The following is a 23,821-nucleotide window of genomic DNA, read 5'->3' on the forward strand; positions in this document are numbered from 1 at the left end:
ATCTTCTCAAATGAGATGTGTCTATGAAGCCCAGATATATGAAATAGTTGTGAACATCTGTGTGTACGTTTTGGCTCCATGATATTAGACAGAAAATGAGGCTGTAGGAAAAACAGACTCTGAACTTGTTCCATGGAATTCCTTTGAGATGAGCTTACGGTATCACAGTATTCTTTTCTAAGCAGACCGGAAAGATTTTCTCAAAAAATTGTGCATCCATTTGCCTTAGCCATTTATAAGTTACCCCCAGATCCCCAAAACCTTGATGAGACAGGAAATGTTGTGAGGTTGGACGAATAGGAACAGCTCCAGACAACAGCTCCCAGAAGATGGGTGATTTCTACATTTCCAACTGATGTACTAGGTTCATCTCACTGGGGCGTGTCAGACAGTGGGTGCAGGAGAGGGTGCAGCCCACCAAGTGAGAACCGAAGCAGGGTGAGGCATTGCCTCACCTGGGAAGCACAAGGGGTAAGGGAATTCCCTTTCCTAGCCAAGGGAAACCATGACACACAGCACCTGGAAAATCGGGTCACTCCCACCCTAACACTGTGCTTTTCCAAGGGTCTTAGCAAATGGCACACCAGGAGATTATATCCCGCACCTGGCTTGCAAGGTCCTGCACCTGACTTGGAAGGTACCTCACCCATGGGTCCTCCCTCATTGCTAGCACAGCAGTCTGAAATCTAACTGCAAGGTGGCAGCAAGCCTGGGGGAGGGGCGCCCACCATTGCTGAGGCTTGAGTAGGTAAACAAAGCGGCCAGGAAGCTCGAACCGGAACTGGGTGGAGCCCACCACAGCTCAAGGAGGCCTGCCTGCCTCCGTAGGCTCCACCTCTGGGGACAGGGCATAGCCAAACAAAAGGAATCAGAAACCTCTGCAGATTGAAATGTCCCTGTCTGACAGCTTTGAAGAGGTAGTGGTTCTCCCACCATGGAGTCTGAGATCTGAGAATGGAGAGACTGCCTCCTCAAGTGGGTCCCTGACCCCCGAGTAGCCGAACTGGGAGACACACACCAGTAGGGGCAGACTGAGACCTCACACAGCCAGGTACCCCTCTGAGAGGAAGCTTCCAGAGGAACAATCAGGGGGCAACATTTGCTATTCAGCAATATTCACGCTTCTGAAGCCTCCACTGCTGATACCCAGGCAAATAGGGTCTGGAGTGCACCTCCAACAAACTCCAACAGACCTGCAACTGAGGGTACTGACTGTTAGAAGGAAAACCAACAAACAGAAAGGACATCAACACCAAAACCCCACTTGTACATCACCATCTTCAAAGACCAAACGTGGATAAAACCACAAAGATGGGGAAAAAGCAGAGCAGAAAAGCTGAAAATTCTAAAAATCAGACCACCTCTCTCCTTCCAAAGGAATGCAGCTCCTCGCCAGCAACAGAACAAAGCTGGATGGAGAATGACTTTGATGAGCTGAGAGAAGAAGGCTTCAGATAATCAAACTTCTCCAAGCTAAAGGAGGAAGTTCGAACCCATTGCAAAAAAGCTAAAACCCTTGAAAAGAGATTAGATGAATGGCTAACTAGAATAACCAGCGTAGAGAAGTTCTTAAATGTGCTGATAGGGCTGAAAATCATGGAACAAGAACTATGCAACAAATGCACATGCTTCAGTAACCAACTCAATCAGATGGAAAAAAGGGTATCAGTGATTGAAGATCAAATGAATGAAATGGAGCAACAAGAGAAGTTTAGAGAAAAAAGAGTAAAAAGAAATGAACAAAGCCTCGAAGACATAACAGACTATGTGAAAAGACCAAATCTATGTCTGATTGTTGTACCTGAAAGTGACAGGGAGAGTGGAACCAAGTTGGAAAACACTCTGCAGGATATTATCCAGAACTTCCCCAACCTAGCAACATTCAAATTCAGGAAATAGAGAGAACACCACAAATTCAGGAAACACAGAGAACACCACAAAGAACACTGATAAAATAGACTTTAAACCAACAAAGATCTTGGAGAGCCACTCCAAGACACATATTTGTCAGATTCACCAAAGTTAAAATGAAGGAAAAAATCTTAAGGGCAGCCAGAGAGAAAGGTCGGGTTACCCACAAAGGGAAGCCCATCAGACTAACAGCAGATCTCTTGGCAGAAATTCTACAAGCCAGAAGAGAGTGGGGGCCAATATTCAACATTCTTAAAGAAAAGAATTTTCAACCCAGAATTTCATATCCAGCCAAACTAAGTTTCATAAGTGAAGGAAAAATAAAAACCTTTACAGACAAGCAAATCTGAGAGATTTTGTCACCACCAGGCCTGCCGTACAAGACCTCCTGAAGGAAGCACTAAACATGGGAAGGAACAACCAGTACCAGCCACTGCCAAAACATGTCAAAGTGTAAAAACCATCAATGCTAGCAGAAAACTGCATTAACTAATGAGCAAAATAACCAGCTAACATCATCATGACAGGATCAAATTCACACATAACAATATTTACCTTAAATGTAAATTGGGTAAATACTCCAATTAAAAGACACTGAATGGCAAATTGGATAAAGAGTCAAGACGCATCAGTTTGCTGTATTCAGAAGATCCATCTCACGTGCAGAGACACACAGGCTCAAAATAAAGGAATGGAGGAAGGTCTACTGAGCAAATGGAAAACAAAAAAAGGCAGGGATTGCAATCCTAGTCTCTGATGAAACAGACTTTAAACCATCAAAGATCAAAAGAGACAAAGAAGGTCATTACATAATGGTAAAGGGATCAATTCAACAAGAAGAGCTAACTATCCTAAATATATATGCACCCAATACAGGAGCACCCAGATTCACAAAGCAAGTCCTTAGAGACTTACAAAGAGACTTAGACTCCCATACAATAATAATGGGAGACTTTAACACCCCACTGTCAACATTAGACAGATCAACGAGACAGAAAGTTAACAAGGATATCCAGGAATTGAACTCAGCTCTGCACCAAGCGGACCTAATAGACATCTACAGAAGTCTCCACCCTAAATCAACAGAATATACATTCTTCTCAGCACCACATCGCACTTATTCCAAAATCAACCACATAGTTGGAAGTAAAGCACTCCTCAGCAAATGTACAGAGAACAGAAATTATAACAAACTATCTCTCAGACCACAGTGCAATCAAACTAGAACTCAGGATTAAGAAACTCAATCAAAACTGCTCAACTACATGAAAACTGAACAACCTGTCCTGAATGATTACTGGGTACATAAAGAAATGAGGGCAGAAATAAGGATGCTCTTTGAAACCAATGAGAACAAAGATACAACATACTAAAATTTCTGGGGCACATTTAAAGCAGTGTGTAGAGGGAAATTTATAGCACTAAATGCCCACAAGAGAAAGCTGGAAAGATCTAAAATTGACACTCTAACATCGCAATTAAAAGAACTAGAGAAGCAAGAGCAAACACATTCGAAAGCTAGCAGAAGGCAAGAAATAACTAAAATCAGAGCAGAACTGAAGGAGATACAGATACAAAAAAACCCTTCAAAAAAATCTTTTTGAAAAGATCAACAAAATGGATAGACTGCTAGCAATACTAATAAAGAAGAAAAGACAGAAGAATCAAATAGACACAATAAAAAATGGTAACGGGGATATCACCACTGACCACACAGAAATACAAACTACCATCAGAGAATACTATAAACACCTCTACGCAAATAAACTAGAAAACCTGGAAGAAATGGATAAATTCCTGGACACATACACCCTCCCAAGACTAAACCAGGAAGGAGTTGAATCCCTGAACAGACCAATAACAGGTTCTGAAATTGAGGCAATAATTAATAGCCTACCAACCAAAAATCTACAGGACCAGAAGGATTCACAGCCAAATTCTACCAGAGGTACAAGGAGGAGCTGGAACCATTCCTTCTGAAATGATTGCAATCAACAGAAAAAGAGGGAATCTTCCCTAACTCATTTTATGAGGCTAACATCATCCTGATACCAAAGTCTGCCAGAGACACAACAAAAAAAAAGAGAATTTTAGACCAATATCCCTGATGAACATCGATGCAAAAATCCTCAATAAAATACTGGCAAACCAAATACAGCAGCACATCAAAAAGCTTATCCACCACGATCAAGTGGGCTTCATCCCTGGGATGCAAGGCTGGTTCAACATATGCAAATCCAATAAACATGATCCAGCATATAAACAGATCCAAAGACAACACATAATTATCTCAATAAATGCAGAAAAGACCTTTGACAAAATCCAACAGCCCTTCATGCTAAAAACGCTCAATAAATTCGGTATTGATGGAACATATCTCAAAATAATAAGAGCTATTTATGATAAACCCACAGCCAATATCATACTGAATGGGCAAAAACTGGAAGCATTCACCTTGAAAACTGGTACAAGACAGGGATGCCCTCTCTCACCACTCCTATTCAACATAGTGTTGGAAGTTCTGGCCAGGGCAGTCAGGTAAGAGAAAGAAATAAAGGGTATTCAGTTAGGAAAAGAAGAAGTCAAATTGTCCCTGTTTGCAGATGACATGATTGTATATTTAGAAAACCCCATGGTCTCAGCCCAAAATCTCCTTAAGCTGATAAGCAACTTCAGTAAAGTCTCAGGATACAAAATCAATGTGCAAAAATCACAAGCATTCTTATACACCAATAACAGACAAACAGAGAGTCAAATCACAAATGAATTCCCATTCCCATTGCTTTGAAGAGAATAAAATACCTAGGAATCCAACTTACAAGGGATGTGCAGGACCTCATCAAGGAGAACTACAAACCACTGCTCAGTGAAATAAAAGAGGACACAAACAAATGGAAGAACATTCCATGCTCATGGATAGAAAGAATCAATATCATGAAAATGTTCATAATGCCCAAGGCAATTTATAGATTCAATGCCATCCCCATCAAACTACCAATTACTTTCTTCACAGAATTGGAAAAAACTACTTTGAAGTTCATATGGAACCAAAAAAGAACCCATATTGCCATGACAATCCTAAGCCAAACGAACAAAGCTAGAGGCAACATGCTACCTGACTTCAAACTATGCTACAAGGCTATAGTAAACAAAACAGCATGGTAATGGTACCAAAACAGAGATATAGACCAATGGAACAGAACAGAGCCCTCAGAAATAATACTACACATCTACAACCATCAGATCTTTGACAAACCTGACAAAAACAAGAAATGGGGAAAGGATTCCCTATTTAATAAATGGTGCTGGGAAAACTGGCTATCCACATGTAGAAAGCTGAAACTGGATCCCTTCCTTACATCTTATATGAAAATTAATTCAAAATGGATTAGAGACTTAAATGTTAGACCTAAAACCATAAAAACCCTAGAAGAAAACATAGGCAATACCATTCAGGACATAGGCATGGGCAAGGACTTCATGTCTAAAACACAAAAAGCAACAGCAACAAAAGCCAAAATTGACAAATGGGATCTAATTAAACCAAAGAGCTTCTGCACAGCAAAAGAAACTACCATCAGAGTGAACAGGCAACCTACAGAAAGGGAGAAAATCTTTGCAATCTACTCATCTGACGAAGGGCTAATATCCAGAATCTACAAATAACTCAAACAAATTTACAAGAAAAAAACAATCCCATCAAAAAGCGGGCAAAGGATATGAACAGACACTTCTCAAAAGAAGACATTTATGCATCCAACAGACACAGGAAAAAATGCTCATCATCACTGGCCATCAGAGAAATGCAAATCAAAACCACAATGAGATACCATCTCACACCAGTTAGAATGGCCATCATTAAAAAGTCAGGAAACAACAGGTGCTGGAGAGGATGTGGAAAAATAGGAACACTTTTACACTGTTAGTGGGACTGTAAACTAGTTCAACCATTGTGGAAGACAGTTTGGCAATTCCTCAGGGATCTAGAACTAGAAATACCATTTGACCCAGGAATCCCATTACTGGGTATATACCCAAAGGATTATAAATCATGCTGCTATAAAGACACATGCACACATATGTTTATTGAAGCACTCTTCACAATAGCAAAGACTTGGAACCAACCCAAATGTCCATCAATGACCTACTGGATTAAGAAAATGTGGCACATATACACCTTGGAATACTATGCAGGCATAAAAAAGGATGAGTTCCTGTCCTTTGTAGGGCCATGGATGCAGCATTCTCAGCAAACTATCGCAAGGACAGAAAACCAAATACCGCATGTTCTCACTCATAGGTGGGAATTGAACAATGAGAATACTTCGACACAGGAAGGCATCACATCACACACCTGTTGTGGGGTGGTGGGAGAGGGGAGGGATAGCATTAGGAGATATACCTAATGTAAATGGAGAGTTAATGGGTGCAGCATACCAACATGGCACATGTATACATATGTAACACACCTGCACTTTGTGCACATGTACCCTAGAACTTAAAATGTAATAAAATTAAATAAAAAATAGAAAAAAAAGAAATGGTCCATTTTGTTGAAGAAATCTCTAAGACATTAGGAATTAAGAAATAATTAGGTAATCTAAGTCTTAAAAGGAAGATCTGTATCTTTACATTTCTCTAGAAACTTTCTAGAAGCTAAGTTGGTATACCTTTTATACTCCATCATCTAAAATATTTGCTCTCACCAACCCTTTGCCAGATCCCTTCTTCATTATTCCTATATCTTTGAAAAACAAACTACTTCTTTTCTTGTAAAATTCCCCGAAAAGGCACAATTCTCTACTCTCTACAGGAACCTTTTTAAGCTTAAAAGTCATCTTGACTGTGTCTGCATAACTACTGACTTGCTGATTTTGGTAGTCCAATAGAATTAACAATAGATGGATTTTGTTTGAAAATTTATTTTCTTATAGAACTACCAAGAAACAACATCTGGATCTCCAATTCTCATTCATTAACAACACTTTTTAATTCCATTTTTATATAGAGCCATGGCATCGCACAAAACATTGCATAATGCATAATGCATTGTGGGCCTATAGAGTTTGCATAAAAAATACTGTTCCTTTCAGTAATTCAGAGTAAGAGGTGGAATGAAGTATGTCATTGAAGAGTCAAAGAATAAAAACTCATATTAACAATGAATTGATCAGATTAGTATTTAAAATCATGTATTAGGTAATGAGATCATTTCTAATGCACATTTAAGTGTGATTTGAACTTTCTTCTCACCACTGTTCCTACAGTTCTGAATAGTTGAAAATGTATGTGCTGTTTATATTTATCATACTAGAATGGCTGTCTGCACTCCTTACTCCTAGGAAAGCATTCTTGGTTGGTTGTGGGCATCCACAAGGTCTGAAGGGTGATGGAATAAATACCCAGGCTCAGAAGACTATTGAGCTGGGTCCAATCTTAGGATGTTGGTTTCTCACACCTTATATGCATGGGTCAAAGGAGTGATCATCTCACAGACAAGTCCCTCTCAATGTCCATTTGTGTAGAAGCAGACCTCCTGGTAGGACAGCACCTAGAGTCAGTAGAACTCCAGTTTTTAAAATCTGCCTTTTCTCATGTACCTTTATTTCCCTTCTCAACAGGTTCTCCAACTCACCGTTTGTGTTCTACAGCCAAGTGACTAACACAGATGGTGGGGATGGGAAGAAGAGTGTTGGCTCTCATAGTGAATGTTCTAGAAAGCCCAGAAACAAGTAGCCATTACCATGGCAAAGTGTGTAACTTCCTTTGCTTCAGTGTTTTTGCTAGATGTTTCAGGCTACCTTTTTGAGACTTTTTTTTCCTTTAAAGAATGATTTTCCTCTTTTTCCCCTCAAATATTCACAGAAAAAGAGAAGTGAGAAACATATAAAATTCAAGATACTGCCCTAAAACGTCTCATACTTTAAATGATCTTACTGGTCATCTGCTTCAATCTTCATCCTTCCTATTTCCTATTCTCCTCCTCTTGTTCAGCATTTTACAAAAGAAGAAAATGGGTTGAAAATGACCAAATAGTTACATCTGATTGTGCAATAAAATCTAGAAATGTAATGTAGATCTAAATCTGTCTTCAAGGAATGCTCTCAGCCAAATTAAGTTGCCCACCCAAGGCTACACCCCACTTCTTGGAAATAGCCTGCATGAAAGATTACTTGAGTCAGGATACAGAAGGCCAGTCCCCCTTGCCTCATTTAGGACAACCCTAAAGGACAGCCTCAGGTCAGCTGAGGTCTCCACTAAACAGCATTACCAGTTCAATCCCTCCCTTGCCCCAATTCTGTATCCTTCACCCTCACTGGTGTTATTCCAGAAAGCACTTGTCAATAAATATCCTTTTTTCCAAACTCTGTTCTGACTTTTTTGTAATTAATTTCATTATAGTAAGAAGCAGCACTTAAAATAATTTTTTGGCCATTATACAAATAATCAACTTTTGCCAACATTCTATAATAAGAGCAACTAGGTTGTGGAAACAAAAGATTAGGGTTCATCTCCTGCCTGTGCTGTCAGCTGGCATGTTTCTCATGAGCCTCAGCTAATTTAGCTGTGAAGAATGCTTGGGGATAAGGAGTGGCATATGCCATATAATATTTTCAACCAAAAAGTATAACCTTAGACAAATAAGAAGATTCTGCCTTCCCATGAAATTAAATACGTTTTCTCTGTGAGCTTTAAGAGCCAAAACAACTTCAGATAACTTATGTTTTATCTGTTAATTAACATTTTATAGCACATAGTAAAAAATGTCAAGGAAAAAAGAAAATAACAATCTTATAGGAACAATGATTCCTCAGCGAAATAGCAACGATCTTTATATATGTGACTAGAAATCTGAACAATGCTATGGCTTTAGTTTATGCAAGGCTTGATGCCCCAGCAAATATAAATAATTGCAAATGGGGCCATTATAAATTTATGTACTCTCCTGAATGAAATCATAACTCTGCCAAGATACAGATATACCATTTTTAAGCATAGTTATCTATGGCCTTATCAATCACCTCAGATGCAAAGGGCTATTTTATCAAAACGTTTAAGTATTTATTTGGACCAGGCATGCAGGGTCACACCTGTACTCCCAACACTTTGGGAAGCAGAGGCAGGAGGATCACTTGAGTCCAGGAGTTTGAGACCAGCCTGGGCAACATGGTGAAACCTCGTCTCTTCAAAAAATACGAAAACTAGCTGGGCATGTTGGCTTGTGTCTGCAGTCCCATCTACTCAGGAGGCCGAGGCAGGAAGATTGCTTGAGCCCAGGAGGTAGAGGTTACAGTGAACAGGGATTGTACCACTGCACTGCAGCTGGGCAACAGAGTGAGACTCTGACTCAAAAAAATAAAAAATATTTTAAAATCAACTATGTTTGTATGTTAAAATAATTTTCTTTCATTGGATACGGTTTCACCAACAAACAGCTTGTAGATAACAATGAATGCAGTGTGACCAAGTTATTTAAAAATATATATATTCTATTGTCTTTTTTCTCATTGAATTATAATATACATAGGGAAAATTAAGAATATGCTAAATACAATGCTTAATGTTTTTCCAGAGTGAAATGCCTGGCATCTGTCATCCAGAACAAGAAATAACACATTATGAGAAGGTGCCCTATAGTACCTTCTGGTCCAGTAATCCACTTCCATCAGAAGTAACTGTCCTCCTGAATTTTAACCCTGTATAGTCTGTTTCCATGATCCTGATAAAGATATACCCAAGACTTGGCAATTTACAAAAAAAAAAAAAAGAGGTTTACTGGACTTACACTTCCACGTGGCTGGGAAGGTCTCACAATCATGGCAGAAGGCAAAAGGCATATCTCACATGGCGGCAGACAAGAGAAGACAACTTGTGCAAGGAGACTCCCATTTTTAAAATCATCAGATCTTGTGAGACTTATTCACTATCATGAGAATAGCACAGGAAAAACCTGGCCCCAAAATTCAGTTACCTCTTGCTGGGTCACTCCCACAACACATGGGAATTCAAGATGAGATTTGGATGGGGACACAGCCAAACCATATAATTCTGCCCCTGGCCCCTCCCAAATCTAATGTTCTCACATTTAAAAACTAAGCTTGCCTTTCCAATGGTCCCCCAAAGTCTTAACTCATTTCAGCATTAACTCAAAAGTCCATAGCCCAACATCTCATATGAGACAAGGCAAGTCCTTTCCACCTATTAGCCTGTAAAATCAAAAGTAAGTTAGGTACTTCATATATAAAATGGGGTTACAGGCATTGGGTATATACAGTCATTCCAAATGGGATAAATTAGCTAAAAGAAAGGGGCTACAGGTCCCATGAAAGTCCAAAATTCAGCAGGGCAGTCAAACCTTAAAGCTCCAAAATGATCCCCTCTGACTCCTTGTCTCACATTCAGGTCACGCTGATGCAAGACGTAGGTTCCCACGGTCTTGGGCATCTCCATCCCTGTGGCTCTGCAGGGTACAGCCTCCCTTCTGGCTGCTTTCATGAGCTGGCATTGAGTGTCTGCAGCTCTTCCAGGTGCACAGTGCAAGCTGTCAGTGGATCTACCATTCTGGAGTCTGGAGGATGGTGGCCCTCTTCTCACAACCCCACTAGACAGTGACCCAGTAGGGACTCTGTGTGGGGGCTCTGACCCCACATCTCCCTTCTGCACTGCCCTAGTAGAGATTCTCCATGAGAGCCCCACCCCTGCAGCAAAATTCTGCCTGGACATCCAGGCATTTCCATACATCCTCTGAAATCCAGGTAGAGGTTCCCAAACCCCAGTTCTTGACTTCTGTGCACTGGAAGGCTCAACATCACATGGAAGCTGCCAAGGCTTGAGGGTTGCACCCTTTGAAGCCATGACTGAGCTCTATGTTGGCTCCTTTCAGCCACAGCTGGAGCAGCTAGGACACAGGGCACCATGTCCATAGGCTGCACACAGCTCATAGATCCTGGGCCTGGTCCATGAAACCACTTTTTCCTCCTAGGCCTCCAGGCCTGTGATGTGAGGGGCTGCTGTGAAGACTTCTGACATGCCCTGGAGATGTTTTCCCCATTGTCTTGTGGATTAACCTTCAGCTCCTTGTTGATTATGCAAATTTCTGCAGCCAGCTTCAATTTCTTCTCAGAAAATGGGATTTTCTTTTCTACTGTATTGTCAGGGGGCAAATTTTCTGAATTTTTATTCTCTGCTTCCCTTGTAAAACTGAATGCCTTTAATAGCACCCAAGTCACATCTTAAATGCTTTATTGCTTAGAAATTTCTTCTGCCAGATACCCTAAATAATCTCTCTCAAGTTCAAAGTTCCAAAAATCTCTAGGCCAGGGGCAAAATGCCACCAGTCTTTTTGCTAAAACATAACCAGAGTCACCTTTGCTCCAGTTTCCAACAAGTTCCTCATCTCCATCTGAGACTACCTCAGACTGGATTTCATTGTCCGTGTCATTATCAGTATTTTGGCCAAAGCCATTCAACAAGTCTCTAGGAAGTTCCAAACTTTCTCACCTTTTCCTATCTTCTTCTGAGCCCTCCAAACTATTCCAATCTCTAGCTGTTACTGAGCTCCAAAGTCACGTCCACATTTTCAAGTATCTTTTCAGCAATGCCCCACTCCTGGTACCAATTTACTGTATTAGTCCATTTTCACACTGCTGATAAAGGCACACCTGAGACTAAGCAATTTACAAAAGAGCTTTATTGGACTTACAGTTCCATGTGACTGAGGAGACCTTACAATTGTGGCAGAAGGTGAAAGGCACATCTCACATGGCGGCAGAAAAGAGAAGAGAGTTTGTTCACAGAGACTCCCATTTTAAAAACCATCAGATCTTGTGAGACATATTCATTATCACAAGAATAACACAGGAAAGACCTGCCCCATGATTCAATTACCTCCCACTGGGACCTTCCCACAAGACATGGGAATTCAAGATGAGATTTCGGTGGGCACACAGCCAAACCATATTAACTCCCATGGATTATTTTACTCATTTTCTAATTTTACATAAATTGAATCATATAGATGCATCAGGTTTCTGTATTGCAATTTTACACCTGTGAGATTCTCCATATTGCTTTGTATAATTTTAGTTTATTTTTTATTGCTGCATTGTACTCCACTATACGAATACACTATAATATATTCATCTATTGTAATGAAGATGTGATAATGACAAATAGCCCACATTATTATATGCACCTGTTGACTAACATTTTATATATTTCCATTGAGTATATATCCAAGAGTAGAATATATCTAGGAATGGAATTGTTGAATCATAATATCCTTATAAAAACTATTTGATGGTTTAAAACCATGTATGTGTTGTTATCTGATAATTACAAAAATTAACAACAATTAATTTCTGGTAATTTTATGGGTTCCATTCATGTAGAGTAAGACACTAAGAGTAAGAGAAGATTTGTTATTTTAGGCATACAAAAACTCTGAACTCAAGATGACAATATGAAGCAATACATTAGAGTAGATAGATCAAGCAGAGGTTTCAAGTTCAGACTCTCAGAGCCTCAGCTTCCACGTTTAGACAATGGAGACAGCACCTTCAGAAAATCTTTTTGAAAAATAAAAGGATATGAATAATTTAGGAGATAAAAGCCATATTTATCTTTGGAAAAGCAGTATACCGTAGAGGCTCTGAGGTTGTCCAAGTATCCTAGAGGAAGTTGCTTAAGCTGTCTGAATTGCTGTTTCCCATGTGTAAAATCAGGATAATCTTAACACATGATAATATTGTGAGGATTAAATGAAAATAATTAGCAATGCATTTACCAAGTGAATAATATTAAAATTTTTCATACTTGTTAGATTTCTTTCTCTTTCTTTCTAAGCCTATTATTTCCTTTTCTGTTTAATGAAAGCAAGTTTAAGTGCTCTTAATACATCAGACAATTTTGTTATATGACATTCTATTTATAACTGACGAAAAAAGAGCCTGCCAAACGTCGATGTGTTACAAACATAAGGAAGGCATTTTAATAATACATTTATTTGTTTTTTCATTCATTGGACAGATATTTAGCAAGCACCAATTTTGTGCTAGGTACTAAACAATAAAATGTGTGAATATGAAGATGAATTAGATATATTACATCCTTATCATGAACTAATTCACAAGCTGTTAGAGAAGGGAAGATTTGGACTTGAAAGCCTAAGCATATAAGGCAGTATTGTGTGTAATAAATGCTATATTGTGCTACAAGAACATGTTATTCAAATATATAAAAGGGAGTCATTATTTCTAGATGGAGTAATCAGAAAAGCATTTGTAAGAGCATCAATATCTACTCTGGTCTTTGAAGGATACATAAAATTTCTTAGGTTGAGCTATTCACTGAGTCATTTCAAAAGGAAAGAAATATGTAAAGGGAAAAAAACAGATGAAGGACAGTGCATATTTGTGGATCAGCAATGAGTCTACCTTAGCATGAGTCTGAGTACATATAAGGATAGAGTAACAGAAATCTAGATTCCAATATGATATGCTAAAAACGTTTAAAGGTTTTCAAAAATGTTTGTTTTGTTTTGTTTTTCTTGGCAGAAAGTGGGAGCCACTGGAGAAATGTATGGGATGGAATGTCATGTTTAACTTGTTTTAGGAAGAAATCTGGCAAGCAGGATGCCTAAGAATCTGGAAGATGCTAGAGCCAGAAAGGCTTAGCTAGGAAGCTGTCTTGGTAGTTTAGAGGTAAAGTCACAAAGAAGACATAAAAGAGTTGAGAATGGGAGGATAGCCAGGGGTTCAAAGATACTGTGAAAGAAAATGCAATGGCATATGGGAACTTATTATATGAGGAAGCTGCTTCTAATTAGATGGGATAGGAAAGCTCCACAGATTTTAAAGTACAATAATTTTTGAGAAGAAAGCAATACATGATTGGCACAGATAGAACTTAGTTATTAATACAAGAGGAAAGCAGCTAGAGGGAAAAAAAGGCAACTAAGTGCACAGTATCTTTCTTAGTAGTGAAAGGTATAAAAGAAAAAGGACAATAGCTTCACAGGGTATGACAGCTAGGAGAATAATGATTAAGAACGCTGAACTCTGAAATCAGAACTTCTGGGTCCAAATTCTGGCTATAGCACGTACTAGCTGTGTGACTGCCAGCTAGTTACTTAAACTCTCCAAGCCTTTCTTCTCTCACTAGTAAATGAGAGAACCTAACAATGAGAAGCATAATAATAGGGCTTACTACATGACTTGAACAGTTGGCATTCATTATAAATGCCATGTAAGTTTTTGCATTTATTATAGTAAAATTGAGAGAAGATGTAATGGAGCATAGGGAGGATGTGGCGTATGGTAGGTAAAAAGAAACAACTATGAATTTATTCATTTGACTAAATGGTATTGACTGTGTGCCTATCATGTGCCAGGTGCTGTTCTGGGTATTTGGGACACAAAATGACCAAAATAGGCAAAATCCTTGCCCCTATAAAGATTATATTAAAATACAGGAGGCAAATAAATAACAAACACAAAATCACAAATAGAATAGTGTAATGCATTAATAAAGAAAAATGAAGCATAATAGAAAAGTAGGGAGTGACCAGAGATGCTATGTTAGGCAATGGTCACGGAAGACTTGCTTAAGAAGTTGGCAGTTGAATGGAGACCTGAAAGAAATGGGGGATAAGACATGTAAATATCTACAAAAAGAGATTCCAGACAAAGACTACAGCAAGTGCAGAGTCCTTGAACTGAGATGTGCCTATTATCCAAGGAACACAGATGAAGGTTACGTGATTGTAATGAATTACAGAAAGGAGCAATAGGAGATAAAGTGAGGGATAAACCCAGAGACTAAATCACATGGGACCTTGTAGGACATTAGTGGATTTTGTTTCTACATGTGATGGAAGTCACAGAGGAACAATATTATCTAATTTACATATTGAGAGACAGCTGTGTAGACAATTAACTGTAAGGGCAAAAGCTAATGAAGATTAATGGGTACCAAAAATAGAAAGAATGAATAAGACCTACTATTTGATAGCACAATAGGGTGACTGTAGTCAATAATAACTTAATTGTACATTTAAAAATAACTAAGAGTATAATTGGATTTTTTTTAACAAAAATGATAAACACTTGCATGGATGGATAACACATTCTCCACGAAGTGATTACTACATATTGCATGCTTGTATCAAAACATCTTATGTACCCCATAAATATATACACCTACTATGTACCCACAAAAATTATGAATAGTTTTTTTTTCCAAAAAGCTAAAGAAGAGGCTAGTTACACACTTATTGCTGTAGTCTAGTAATCTGTAAGAGATGATGGTAGCTTGGATAAGGGCAAAACAGTGAAGATAGAAAAGAGTGGTCAAATTTGGGAAATGTTTTGAAAACAATAATTTGGTAAAAGATTGAATTTAGGGTATAAGGAAATCAGAATAAAGAGGCATGAAACTAGAGTTTCTGAACAGAGTAAGTTGATTAATATAATCTGGCTCTGTGTCCCCACCCAAATCTCATCTCGAATTGTATTTTCCCCTGTGACGAGACAGGGACAAAGTGGGAGGTGACTGACTCATTGAGGCAGTTCCCCCCATGCTCCTCATGATGGTGAGTGAGATCTCATGAGATCTGGTGGTTTTATAAGGGGCTTTTCTCCCTTCGTTCTCTCTCTCTCTCTTTCCTGCTGGCTTGTGAAGAAGGTACTTGTCTCTTCTTCACCTTCCACCATGATTCTGAGTTTCACGAGGCCTCCCCATCCATGCGCAACTGTTAGTCAATTAAACCTCCTTTGTTTTTGAATTACTGAGTCTCAGGTAGTATCTTTATAGCAGTGTAAAAATGGACTAATACGGTAAATTGGTACCACAAAGAGTGTGGCACTAATATAAAGATAATCTGAAAATGTGGACGTGACTTTGGAACTGGGTAATGGTCAGAGGTTGGAACAATATGGAGGGCTAAGAAGAAGACAGGAAGATGTGGGAAAGTTTGGAATTGCCTAGAGACTTGATGAACAGTTTTGACCAAAATGCTTGTAGTGACACGGACAATGAAGCCCAGGCTGAGGTGTCCCCAGATGGTGATGAGGAAATTACTGGGAAATGGAGCAAAGGAGACTCTTTCTATGCTTTAGCAAAGAGACTGGTGGCATTTTGTCCTTGCCCTAGAGATCCTGCCTCAGGATAATGTCAACCAGGATTCATTAGCATTTTAATAATATTTAAGGCCACTGATACTAGATGACATTATCTAAGAAGCAGGTGTAGGGAGAAAAGAGAGGATGCCTGAAGACTGACCCTTGGGGCATTCTCTGACTCTTAGATATCAGGAAGAAGAAGAGAAATAAGTGAAGGATACTGAGGAGGAGCAGTCAGAAGGGTAGGAAGAAAACCAGGGGCATCTAGTACACTACATGCCAAAGTGAGAAAGTGTTTCAGGGAAATAAGTGAGAACCTATGCCAATTGTTTCTGAGAGTCTGTGACTTGACTGTTGAATTTGATAATGTGGAGATTATTGATAACCTTGGCAATCATGGATTCAGTGGAGAGTGACTGTAAAAATCTTATTAAAACTAATAAGAAAGCTTAGAAAGAAAAGAAAGTTAGTACAGATAATTTTAAAATTTTTTCAGTAAATATCGTTTTAATTGGAGGTGGAAGTGGCATTGAGTGTTACAAAACGGGAGTTATGAGAGAATATTAATATTTGTGTGTTTACTGCAGTGATAAATAAGGAAGAAAAACTGACAATGCAGGAAAGGGAAGGGGTAATTACAGAAGAGTCCCTAAATGGGTGAGGGGGGATTTCAACAAGATACTCAGAGAGCAGCACTAACAGATCAATTAGATTTGATGGAAGGACAAGGATACCAATTTCTGAATGCATTTTTCTCCCTAAGATTTTTTGCTAAGAATAGGGAAAGAAGGAGATATTGAAATCTGAAAAGTAAGAATACATATAAGACATTCATCTTGTAAAGTGTAATTATGAACCACTAGAGAAATACAGTGTCATTTTCAAATAGTGAGAGCTCACCTTGGACTTCTGATCATAAATACTCAGTAAGCAGGCTGTATGTTTTTCTCCAGATACATTTCGCTATTAGGGAAAGGGGTAAGAATTGGGGAGCTGCTTATTTAACCAGGGTTTTTTTTCAGGTGAGTAAGATGGGGAAGGAGGATAAAGGGAGATGAGACTGAAAATAAGTGACTATAAAACCTAAGTTGAGCTTGCAGATAAATGAGGACACAAGGTGGATGAAGGATGGGAGGAAATGGCAGAGTTGATGGATTGGAGGTCCTGGTGGGATTGAAGACTTGATGGCAAGGGGGCAATAAAGTAAGTGAGCAGGTAGCAAATAAGGTAACAGGAACTGACATTTTGTACTGGTTTGATTTGGTGTGACATGGAATTTATGAATTAAAGTGGGAAGGAATCAATATCTTTGCAGGTAACATAGAGGAACTAACCATCTAGAGTATCAGATGGATTATCTGCACAAATACTGTAATTACCAAGACTGAGCATAGAAGTAATTGGAAAGGAAGTGATTCCCAGATAATAATATCTTCAGTGAATGTGGGAGGATGACAGAAAACTTCAACAAGGGAGGTGTAGTAAGTGAGTGTCTGTCAACATCTGCTTTAAAGGATCTGGATTATTTAAGTGTGAGAATTAGACACATTAAAAAGTTTATTTAAAAAGCTATGGAGGATGGGCACAGTAGCTTATGCCTATATTCCCAGCACTTTGGGAGGCTGAAGAAGACAGATCACATGAGGTCAGGAGCTAGAGATCAGCTTGGCCAACATGGTAAAACCTTGTCTGTACTAATAATACAAAAATTAGCTCGGCATGGTTGTGCACACCTGTAGTTCTAGCTTCTTGGAAGACTGAGGCATAAGAATTGCTTGAATCTGGGAGGTGGAAGATGCAGTGAGCCAAGATCATGCCACTGCACTCCAACCTGGGCAACACAGCAAGATTCTGTCTCAAAAAGTAAATAAATAAACTATGGAGATGATTATTGGAATAAGATCAATAATATTAAAATATATATCAGCTCTTTTTTGTAAATTCGTATATTTTACAAACAATATCTTAAATATATAACCATCTGTTTGCCAACAGATCATTTGATTGTATACAAAAAAATACAGTAACAGAATGAAGACTTGGACTTCAAATTATTAATGACGTGGTTTTAGGCATTCCTCATTTCCATTTGCCCAGAAAGTTCAGGGAAAATTCTAAATACTTTTGATAATTTGATGTTTTATAGAAAAGATACATATAGAAAGCATTTCATCTCTTCATTGTGGCATCAATATTGACTCACCAGGATTGTTGGACTGGGCATCCATGGGAATCATGAGCTTGGCCCGGGGGGCTCGGCGTGCAGCCAGTGACCTCTCCAGAGTGGACATAGAGCTCCCTGCTTCCTCAGTGTCTTGACCTAAAAAATATACACTCCTGAGAAACATGCCCTCTTCAAGAATGCAACACTTTACATAATTTCTAGCAGCCATTCCAATGCCTTTTTAGTCTTATAGATGTTTTCTATGATAATATCTGCCTTCTTGTTACCTGAATATATTTCATTGTACAAATCTTAATGAAATTAACCATAAACTCTTAACTCATTGCACACAATAAACCATTATTTATATTTTGATGCTTATAATTTTTACATATGTTTATATATGTGAAAGTGGGAGGGCATACGTTAATATATTTTTCAAAAATGGCATTATGCATACTTTTTGTAACCTGCTTTAAAAGGTAACACAAAAATATTTCTCTGTTAATAAGTTAGTATAATTTTTAATAGCTATGTAATATTCCACTATATTAATTTACTATAATTCATTCAACTAACACTTTAAGCCCAACCATATTAAATTTTATTACAAAAAACCCACAAGAAATAAACTACATTCTTCAAATAAGAGCAGACATATTTACATAAATTTATTAGGATTCCATAAAATGTCATAATAAAGAGTCACTAAAAATTAGAAAAATGGATATATGCAGATTTGAAGTTAATTATAATACATATTAAAAAAACTGAAGTTCTGAATAGTATATGTTCCCATTTGTGTAGTATGCATATAAAACCATATTGTGACATACACTTCTATGTGTATATGAATATATATATGTATAAATACACACTTATATCTATGTAATAAGATTATACACAAAATTTTTAATGTTGTTTTCCTTTTGCGAAAGGGAATAGGAATTTGGGATGGGGAAGAGGCAAACATACGTTTTACCATTTTGAGTACTTACTATTTTTTGAAACGTTGTTTTTTTTATTTTTTATCACATGCATGCATTTTTTAAAAAAATTAACAGCATAATTAATACAATTTAAAATAAAAAATTATTCTGGGAGAAGCTTCCACATAGGTGAAGTCAAGGAAGTTTCCAAAATTGAACTATGTCCACACACCCTACAAAAACTACACAGAATCATATAAAACAGATTGCAAACCTGGCCAGGCATGGTGGCTCACCCCTGTAATCCTACAACTTTGAGAAGCTGAGGCGGGAGGATCACTGGAGGTCAGGAGTTCGAGAGTAACCTGGCCAAAATGGTGAAACTCCATCTCTACTAAAAATACCAAAATAAGCTGGGTGTGATGGTGGCTCCCTGTAGTTCCAGCTACCCAGGAGGCTGAGGCAGAAGAATCACTTGAACTCAGGAGGCGGAGGTTGCAATGAGCTGAGATTGCGCCACTGCACTCCAGCCTCAGTGACAGAGAGAGACTCAGTCTCAAAAATAAAAATAATAAAAAATGAACTATGCAAATATTATTCCTTCAGCAGAATCACAAAACAGAAAAGAAGATACATTTCAAATTTCCTGTAAGTACAAAGAGAAATAATACTTTCTAGCAAAGCTATTTCTCAAGCTATAGCCACAAAGTCTTAGTGAAAAGCTGGCTATCTGGAAAGTCTGTATAGAAGAGAGAAGAGGGGAATAAGGATCACAAGATTGACCAGAAACCATCTACCAAACAAGTACACCCTAATGGTAAAAATATTGAAAAAGTTTCCTAGGAGACCAGAGCATTTAAAAGTGTGTGGGTTTTAAAATGGCAACCACTGCGTGTGTAGCTCATGCCTGTGATTGCAGCTGTTACAGAGGCCAAGGCAGGAGACTGTTTTGAGACCAGTCTGGGCAACAGAGTGAGACCCCATCTCTAAAAAGGAAATAAACTAAAAGAAATAAAATGGCAACTTTAGAAAAGCATCGCTTTGGCCAGGCATGGTGGCTCATGCCTGTATTCCCAGCACTTTGGGAGGCCTAGGCGGGCAGATCATGAGGTCAGGAGATCGAGACCATCCTGGCTAACATAGTGAAACCCTGTCTCTACTAAAAATACAAAAAATCAGCCAGGAGTGGTGGCGTGTGCCTGTAGTCCCAGCTACTCAGGATACTGAGGCAGGAGAATCGTTTAAACCCGGGAGGCGGAGGTTGCAGTGAGCCAAGGTTGCACTACTGCACTCCAGCCTGGGCAACAGAGTGAGACGCCATCTCCAAATTAATTAATTAATTTTAAAAGAAAAGAAAAGCAGCACTTTTTGGGAAAAAATATAGTGTCCAAAGAGTCAATAAAAGAGGAAAAAGAGTGTGAAACTAAAAATATTTAAAGAATTATGGGCCAATATTTCCAAAATTTGACAAAAGACATAAATAAACGTTATAGTTTCAAGAAATTCAACAACCTCAAAACAGGATAAAACCAAAGAAATCCACACCAGACACATCACAGTTCAGCTTCTTAAAACTAAAGACAAGAATAACAAAAAATATTGGAAGTAGTGAGAGGTAAACAACTTGTATGGGTAAAACAATTCAAAAGACAGCAGATTTCTCATCAGTAATCACGAAGGCCAGAAGTATCTAACACATTTTTCAAGTGCTAAAAGAGAACTGCCAAACCAGAGTTGGATTAACAATATCTAACAAAAATATACTTCAAGAATGAAGGTGAAATCAAGTCATTGTCCAATGAAGGAAAATGAAGAGAATTTGTCTTAAGCAGATAAACCATCAAAAAATAGGTAATGGAATTTCTCTAAACAGTAGTAAGAGGAATCTCAGATAATCAAAAAGAATGAACAGAAAGAGTGAAAATATCAATTAAATACAACAGACTTTCCTCCTCTTTAATTTTCAAAATTATGTTTGACAGTAGGAGAAAACATTAAAACACTATATAATGTGCTTCTCCTCGCCACCCAAAAAATGTAACTCTAGATCCAACCAGTTTTCTTTTTCTTTTCTTTTATGGTTTTTTTTTTTTTTTTTTTTTTTTTTTTTTTCCAGATGGAGTTTCACTCTTGTCGCCCAGGCTGGAGTGCAGTGGTGCAATATAAAAATAGGCTCACCACAACCTCTGCCTCCCAGGTTCAAGCGATTCTCCTGCCTCAGCCTCCCGAGTAGCTGGGATGACAAGCATGTACCACCACGCCTGGCTAATTTTGTATTTTTACTAGAGAGGGTTCTCCATGTTGGTCAGGGTCATCTCAAGCTCCCAACCTCAGGTGATCTGCCCACCTCGGCCTCCCAAAGTGCTGGGATTACAGGTGTGAGCCACCGCTTCTGGCGGTAACATCGTTATGAAATAAGTCATTTGATATTGTTGGGTGTCTGTGTGTGGGGTTTCAGTTTTGTATTTTTTTTCATTCTAAGAATAGACTGCTCTTGATATTACATGAGTTCATTGAAAACTTAAACAAAATTATTTTCCTTTTACTTTCTTTGAAGCATAAATTTTTTGGTAGTAACACTTTGTGATTTGTCTCATAAACTTGCCACCTGACATTATTTACCACTGGTCCAAATGAGGTTGGGAAAGTTAAATACAGGATTTAATAGACATGTATATAAATCAAAGTAACTAATAAAAAGTTAAGTGTTCAATCAAATTGCCCATTTGGCATTATGTAGCTCTTTTATAGATATTATTCACTGAGTTGAACATTTTTAAAAATTGAATACTATCAAATGCCATATGCTGAAATTTACCTGTTCATTCTTCCAAAGTGAAAGTAAGAAACAAATCCTGTGGTGTTGCTGTAGTGAAATTATACTAGGATAAATTCATTTCAAGAAGGTAAATTCTATTTATAAGTCCTAGAGATCAAACAGACCTGAACTCTTGCGTTTCTTTACTGTAAACTTTTAAGAAAATAATTTTGAAATCTGCTAGATGTAGAAGAGATATATCATGAAGCAATGACTTATCATCTTAATTCCTAGATATTTTAGTGGGATCCTATATTTTTGTGGTTAGAGAATGAAGTGGGTTTTGTTTAAGCCACTTGCATACCAGCAGTAGGGAAGAATGAGTAAAATAAAAAATTAACTCTCAATAATATTAGTTGTTGTTTACATAGCAATTGCTTGTTTCAGTTCTCTTTTCATAGCTAAAGTATGAATACTGTAAATTAATTTCTGGTTATATCCAAAAAACTAATTTCATGGGCACAAAACAAGGTAAGTGCTTACTTAAAAGTATTACATGAGTTAATTGAAACTGGATTAACAAAACATTAATTTTGGAGTCAGATTTTGGTCCTGGCCGTGGCCCTAGCTCTTAAGTCTAAGCACATTATTTAACCTTTCTCAACTTTGGTTACTTCATTTACCATATGAAAATAATGTTATAGCATCTACCTCAAAGTATTTTGTGAAGATTAGGCAAAATAATGTGCAAAAGTCCTAATCATAGAATTTAACATACAGTAATCTCTCCTCACATAGTTATTGCCTACTCTGGAATCCCATTGTTAAATATAATGTTTCTTGGTAATGCTGTGCACTTATGTTGAATTTTGTTCTTTTAAGCAGGAGAGAAGAATACTTAATTTAACATGAAGTATAACTTGCAGGACTTTGAGGATTACTTTCCTGTTATTACAAAATTGGCAATGAGGTCCTCAAATTGAGGACAAACAGGCATAAGTACCCTTTTATTCTAAAGAAAACAGTCATCATTTGGGATTAAACCTTCCCCCAGGACTTATTAAGAGACATCAACTTAATGTCATTTCAGTATATAAAAGACGAAAGGAAAAGGTTAGAAGGATGTGTCTTAGAAGTCATTGGCAAAACCTCCTTAGGTCAGAGAGGCAATTCTATCCCTTCCAGTAGGAGGTGGAGGTGTTCTCCCCTTCCTGATATCCAGTCAAGATCAAAGCTAGAAGAAGAATCACTTGTAAAATATGGAGGTTCCTGCAAAAGGGATTTTTCTGTCACTCCCCAGGTGAAAGCCTGTTTAGGCAGCGGACTTGGTATTCTACCCTGAGTCTATCAAAGCAGAGGAAAAAGTAATTGAAGAGAGCAAGGTTTAGAGAGGGCCAGTGGTAGAGTACAAGCTCTCTCACCATTGGGCCTGGCAAGGATATAGGAGATTCTTGTGGGCCAAGTGGGCGTGTGAAAAGTTGGCTGGGCTTGAGTCCCCTTGCTGGAATTTCCCAGAGGCCTCATGAGGGAAGAGGAAGAGCTGTGCTAGGTGGTAAGCCTGGACTTGATGTCTCCCATTATGGAACTGGGCCTGGTGTACAAGGCCCCACAAAGCAGCGGTTACCAACCTTTTTGGTACCATGGACCAGTTTCATGGAAGACAATTTTTTCATGGACCTGGGGGCAGGGGGCAGAGTATGGTTTCAGGATGATTCAAGCATATTACTTTTACTATGCACTTTATTTCTATTATTATTACATTTTAATATATAATGGAATAATTATACAACTCACCAGGAAAACACCAGCTTGTTTTCCTGCAACTAGATGGTCCCATTTGGGGGTGATGGGAGACAGTGACAGATCATCAGGCATTAGATTCTCATAAGGAGCCTGCAACCTAGATCCCTCACATGCGTAGTTCATAATAGGGTTCATG

General features: G+C 38.3%; 1 protein-coding gene and 1 long non-coding RNA gene across 13 annotated transcripts in view; one reads left to right on the forward strand and one right to left on the reverse strand.

Annotated features, from left to right (window-relative positions):
* The window catches only part of LOC105489422 (uncharacterized), a 96,156-nt gene extending 88,582 nt beyond the window's left edge, over nucleotides 1-7,574 (forward strand). Inside the window, exon 3 of the long non-coding RNA XR_011616878.1 lies at nucleotides 7,533-7,574. This is a non-coding gene — a long non-coding RNA (uncharacterized lncRNA). The remainder of the gene's footprint in view (nucleotides 1-7,532) is intronic.
* LOC105489423 (DCC netrin 1 receptor) overlaps nucleotides 1-23,821 on the reverse strand; it is a 1,213,781-nt gene that overhangs the window by 54,954 nt on the left and 1,135,006 nt on the right. For all 12 annotated transcript variants that reach the window (XR_011616876.1, XR_011616875.1, XM_071085315.1 and 9 more), the window contains exon 25: nucleotides 18,235-18,351. Coding sequence is in view for 10 of the 12 variants with exons in the window: in XM_071085315.1 (XP_070941416.1) it covers nucleotides 18,235-18,351 (117 nt within the window). In the remaining 2 variants the exon portion in view is untranslated. The remainder of the gene's footprint in view (nucleotides 1-18,234; nucleotides 18,352-23,821) is intronic.

The sequence above is a fragment of the Macaca nemestrina genome, chromosome 19, assembly GCF_043159975.1.
Source record: "Macaca nemestrina isolate mMacNem1 chromosome 19, mMacNem.hap1, whole genome shotgun sequence".
Lineage (NCBI taxonomy): Eukaryota > Metazoa > Chordata > Mammalia > Primates > Cercopithecidae > Macaca > Macaca nemestrina.